Source organism: Rhincodon typus, chromosome 14, assembly GCF_021869965.1.
Source record: "Rhincodon typus isolate 14 chromosome 14, sRhiTyp1.1, whole genome shotgun sequence".
Taxonomy (NCBI): Eukaryota; Metazoa; Chordata; class Chondrichthyes; order Orectolobiformes; family Rhincodontidae; genus Rhincodon; species Rhincodon typus.
Window position 1 is genome coordinate 57195906 of NC_063345.1, and position 6000 is coordinate 57201905.

A 6000-nucleotide genomic window follows, 5' to 3' on the forward strand; every position below is an offset into this window, starting at 1 on the left:
TTTCTTGTAATGATGTGGAAATTGGGTTTGCCATTAATGAAGGCTGTGAGGATTGAGACGTGTCAACCTAGAATCCCTACAGTGTGGAAGCAGGCCATTCAGCCCAGTGAATCCACATCGACCCTCTGAAGAGCATTCCACCCAGACCCACCACTACCACCCTATCCCTGTAACCCTGCATTTCCCATGGCTAAGTTGCCTAACCTGCACATCTTCGGACTGTGGGAGGAAACTAGAACACCCAGAGGAAATCCATGTAGACACAGGGAGAATGTGCAAACTTCACAGACAGTTGCCCAAGGATGGAATCAAACCTGGATCCCTGGCGCCATGGGGCAGCAGTGCTAACTGTGCCACACTCAACACATGAAAATTACCTTCTGCAATATCTCCCTTCTCCCGATCGTGACACTTACAATATCATTTGCCAACCCGAAATACTTTCATCCATGAAGCTTTGATATAATTATGTCAACATTTCTCTATCTTAATAAACTGGATTTTTTTATGTGTATATGTTTTTATACATTTTTGTCTCTCATGACTGCATGGCCAGCGTTCCCACTTTTAAATGCTCTGCTTCTCTTTATATGATGTATCTTTCTTCTGACCTGCTACCAAGTCTTCCAAATGATATGGATATTTCTGTTCTTTTCTGTCCAGGTAACTGTTCTTAACCAGCAAAAATATGCTGCCACTTCTCTAACGGTGCTCACTAGCACTTGCAGAGCTTCTTCAGTGAAGCCGGCTACAAACAATTACAAACATGCCATACCTCCCATTCTGCACTTCACAGCTAGATTCATAGTCTTTGTTGCAGTCAGAGTTGAGAGACTCCTGAGCTGCTTTCAAAAGCATGAAAAACAGTCTCAGCACAGCCATGATATTTTCTTTCCACCAGTTAAGCATTCGTATCTCTCCAGTAGGACCCAGGAAATCTACCGGCTGAGTACTACTGTTAACTCGTACATTAAAATGTGCAGATTAAAACATGTTTCATTTTTATTGAATAATAAACACTCAATAATGCTCATTTTACATTGGCTCCACACATCCTACTGATGTTACACACTGTCTGTGGATGGAGAGACAAGGAATTCTATTTCAGCTTTTAGAGAGAGCACAGATATCTGTACCGGCTCTCCAAGGTCCATACAATTATGTCTGACCAAATGCAATAAGCCTTACGCAATGTAGATACTCTGTGGTTCTATATCCTCTTATCAATAATAGACCTAAGCCAAAGCAAGGACAAAGGAGGATCGATGGCAGTGTGCTACCTCATATAATCCTTACCCTGACCACATACTGATAGAGATGCCAACATTGGTCACCTGGGAGCACTGAAAATTTTAGTTTGAATGGCACTGAATGAGCATGTTGCATGCCATGATTTTTTTTTCACTATTATCATATTCTTCCTATATTTCACATAATTGTGCCAAACATTGTGTCAAATTCATCGTCCGTAACAGCAGGTTGGAGAACGAAAGGTCTGTGTGGCATTGGAAGCTGCAGGCATTGGTCTACGTTTATGTTTTGCTAATTTAAAAAGAAACTATTACCGTCACTGATGGTTTGATTTTTTTTATTTTGTTTAACAAACACAGCACATCTGTAAAGTATAAAGAACAAGCTACCTTTTTTTTTAGGGACTAACAGGGATATGGTTCGCTGGAGGAGAAAAATGCTACATCAAAAGACAAAATAAAATTATTCTTCCCAATATCGCACCTAACAAGAATGATGAAGAATTGATTGGTCTGGTATGTATGAAGAGCTTCTAGTTTCTAAGCTATTTCCTATGATGTTCAATACCTATTTAACTCTTTCAGGACTGCGTGTCTAGGAGTTTTTTTAAAAAAAAAACCTTTATTCAAGAATTTCTCTCAATTACTTTGCTATCATTTTACTGTGGCTGGATATCTTTTACTGCTGGTGGATTTTGACAACCAAATCTACTGAAAGGTGACAAACTTCAGCAACCAAAGGGAGAGTTGTGCAACACTTCTGAATGTGGCAGATTTAATGGCAAAAGATGTTCAAAATTGCTGAGCTGATCATCGTTTCTGTAACTGCTCAAAGACAGCTTCAGGTGAGCAGCGCCAAATCCCACACAGATGTAGCCCAATGAAAACAAATTGTTACCAAGACAACCACATTAATTCTTTCCCAGCAGTTCTTAGCTGGCTAATAATGGTCATGTGCATGCAGGTCTGGACACTTTATGATTTTCACCCATTTGGGATTTATAAATACTCTCCTAGTAATGATTGGATTTTGAAGTGTATATCTTTGCTGCTTCTATCTATTCTAGAGACAAACAAAAAAAAACACATGAAGTGGAATAATTTGCTCTGGTGGAAAAGGGCTGCTTTGTTTAAGACTAAGGTGAAAAGACATTGTTGGGACAAGTGAATTTTATTTCATTCTGGATCAGACTTTAACCTATGATTAAGCTGATGCCAGACTGTTGAAAATTGTATTGACATCTTTCACAGTAATAGTTTTGATAAGTGAGTTTTATTTTGATGGCCCACACATTTCACACAGAAAGAAAACTTCGGACAGAATGCATTACTACACATGGTGCACAAGTGGAGGATCTTTACAACTTGTAGCTTTGTGATTCACTTTGATATAAGACAGGAGAAAAGTACATCGTTTCTGACCATGGAAAGAATATAGCTTTGTGTTTAAATTTACAAAAAGCTGTTTCTAGAATTACAAACCCACCTCAAAATTGTTTTACCTTGATTAATTTTGTACTTGATATTTCATTTGTGTTTTTTGCTTGTTATAATTTCCTTTAAACTCTGTGTGTGCTCTAAGTAGTTCTCTTTTTTGACATTTCAAATAATGTTAAGGCTGCCATGGAGAGGATGACTCTAATGCTACTTTGCTCGCTGCAGTTTGACTGAGAACTAAGGTTTGTTATCAGACTAAATCTACTTGCTGCTTCTTCCAAAGGACCTCCAAATTGAACATGGGGCACCCTGCATGCGTACTGGCCACATGCACCCCACATTCACAGACATTGGCATCTGACATGGGCCTGTCTTGAAGAACCTTCATGACCCATCTCTGATCCACTTACAGTACACAACTATACTTTGTTTTTTTTCCTTTATTCATTGATGGGATGAGGACGTTGCTGCTAGGCAGCATTTATTGCCCAGCCCCAATTGACCCAGAGGGCAGTTTAGAGTCAACCACATTGCTGTGGGTCTGGAGTCACATGTGGGCCAGACCAGGTAAGGATGGCAGATTTCCTTCCCTAAAGGACTTTAGTGAACCAGATGGGTTTTTACAACAATCAACAACAGATTCATGGTCATCATTAGATTCTTAATTCCACATATTTTATTGAATTCAAATTCCATCATCTGACATGGTGGGATTTGAACCCAGGTCCCCAGAACATTATCTGAGTCTCTGGATTAACAGCCCAGTGATAATACCACTGGACCATCACCTCCCTTCAATGCTGCACCTCAGGCACTATCAACAACTCTCATTGTAACACTGCTGCAAGGACACTGTGCACTCAGGGACATACACCCAGCTCATGCACTGAGCCACTTGGCATCTCAGGGCTCTTCACTGCTGTCATTGTGCTCACTCATTCTGAGTCTACCTGGATATCCACAGCATCCCTGCTTGGCATTACCTTGTTTTCTTTTATTGTGTTTTGGACCTTCAGCCAATGATGCTAAGCTCACATTAGTCTGTCTTGCCTTTGTATTTAAAAGAGACAAAATGCCAGGAAGTTTGTCATGGTTGTCAGCAGGCCTCAGTCAAGCCTTTACTCAGGGGATCCCAACGCAATATGTCAATGGCATCCTCGGGGCTTGGACACAGTCAGTCAGCTGCTCGAGGCAATCAAAGTCAGGATGCCCTCCTCATAAAGGGTGAGGAACTGAATGCCAAGTAGCACACCACTGGTTTCGAGAGAGGCAAGTATTAGGGAAGATGACAGTGGGTGGCGCAGCTGTTGGTGCAGGGGTGGGTGGGGGTCAGTGTACCAAATTTGTTGTTGTCAGCACAGAGGGCACACTGGATTGGTGGTGTCCACGGTTCGGTGAGTGACAGTGGGTGAGGCAAACTGTTGCAGGCAATGGCGAGAATGGTAGAGCATGGGCTTTAGTGGAAGTTGGGAAAGTAGCAGAGAGAGAGCAAGTACAAGGTATTGGCGACAAGATGGTAACAGTAACGCTGGATGAGTGGAGAAGTTCACTGACCTTCATCTTACATTGCCGTGAATTCCTACCTACAGCTGGGACTTCACCGAGCCAGTGGCGACCTCAGACCAGGCTGACACACAGTCTGGTGTTGTGGCCTCCACTGCTGGTCCTGGAGGATGAGGACAGCCCATGTCTGCACCAGCCCATCCAGCAACACCTCTCAATCTCTAGCCACGCAGCAGGGTGTCAATTTATCCCCTATCCACCATATCCGGGACAAAAATCAGAAACCGTACAGGACAGCTGGGGACTGCCCATACGCAAAAGAGGCAAAATCACGGCGTAATTGGAAGAAATGCTGGCCTTTCAGTAGATATCTGGTGAGTGGCGTGTTGTTCTCAAAGCAGTGCATGGTAAGGTGGGGTTAGAATTAGATGAAAGGGATAGCAAAGGGTGAGCTGAATAGATAATGAAGCACAGATAGTAGGAACTGCAGATGCTGGAGAATCCGAGACAACAAGGTGCAGGGCTGGATGAACACAGCAGGCCAAGCAGCATCATAGGAGCAGAGAGGCTGACGTTTCGGGCCTAGACCCTTCATCAGAAAAGGGGGAGGGGAAGGGGGTTTTGAAATAAATAGGGAGAGAGTGGGAGGCGGATAGAAGAGGGATAGAGGAGAGGATAGGTGGAGAGGAAACAAACAGGTCGAAGAGGCGGGGATGGAGCCAGGAAAGGTGAGTGTAGGTAGGGAGTTAGGAAGGGGTAGGTCAGTCCAGGGAGGACGGACAGGTCAAGGGGGCGGGATGAGGTTGGTCGGTAGGAGATGGAGGTGCGGCTTGAGGTGGGAGGAGGGGATAGGTGGGAGGAAGAACAGGTGAGGGAGGCAGGGACGAGCTGGACTGGTTTTGGGATGCGGTGGGGGGAGGGGAGATTTTGAAACTTGTGAAATCCACATTGATACCATTGGGCTGCAGGGTTCCCAAGCGGAATATGAGTTGCTGTTCCTGCAACCTTCGGGTGGCATCGTTGTGGCACTGCAGGAGGCCCAGGATGGACATGTCGTCTGAGGAATGGGAGGGGGAGTTGAAATGGTTCGCGACTGGGAGGTGCAGTTGTTTGTTGCGAACCGAGCGTAGGTGTTCTGCAAAGCGGTCCCCGAGTCTCCGCTTGGTTTCCCCGATGTAGAGGAAGCCACACCGGGTACAGCGGATGCAGTATACCACATTGGCAGATGTGCAGGTGAACATCTGCTTGATGTGGAAAGTCTTCTTGGGGCCTGGGATGGGGCTGAGGGAGGAGGTATGGGGGCAGGTGTAGCACTTCCTGCGGTTGCAGGGAAAAGTGCCGGGTGTGGTGGAACTGGAGGGGAGTGTGGAGCGGACAAGGGAGTCGCGGAGAGAGTTGTCCCTCCGGAAAGCATTTAAGGGTGGGGAGGGAAAGATGTCTTTGGTGGTGGGGTCGGATTGCAGATGGCGGAAGTGTCGGAGGATGATGCGTTGGATCCGGAGGTTGGTGGGGTGGTACGTGAGGACGAGGGGGATTCTTTTTTGGTTTTTATTGCATGGACGGGGTGTGAGGGATGAGGTGCGGGAGATGTGGGAGACACGGTTGAGGGCGTTCTCGACCACCGAGGAGGGGAAGTTACAGTCCTTGAAAAACGAGGACAACTGAGATGTACGGGAGTGGAATGCCTCATCCTGGCAGCAGATGCGGCGGAGGCGAAGGAATTGGGAATAGGGGATAGCATTTTTGCAGGAAGGTGGTGGGAGGAGGAGTATTCTAGGTAGCTGTGGGAGTCGGTGGGCTTGAAATGAAT

At 45.4% G+C, this 6000-nt stretch overlaps 1 protein-coding gene across 1 annotated transcript in view; it reads left to right on the forward strand.

Annotated features, from left to right (window-relative positions):
* tnmd (tenomodulin) overlaps positions 1 to 6000 on the forward strand; it is a 170509-nt gene that overhangs the window by 97822 nt on the left and 66687 nt on the right. Inside the window, exon 4 of the mRNA XM_048605258.1 lies at positions 1653 to 1766. Coding sequence (XP_048461215.1) covers positions 1653 to 1766 — 114 coding nt within the window. The remainder of the gene's footprint in view (positions 1 to 1652; positions 1767 to 6000) is intronic.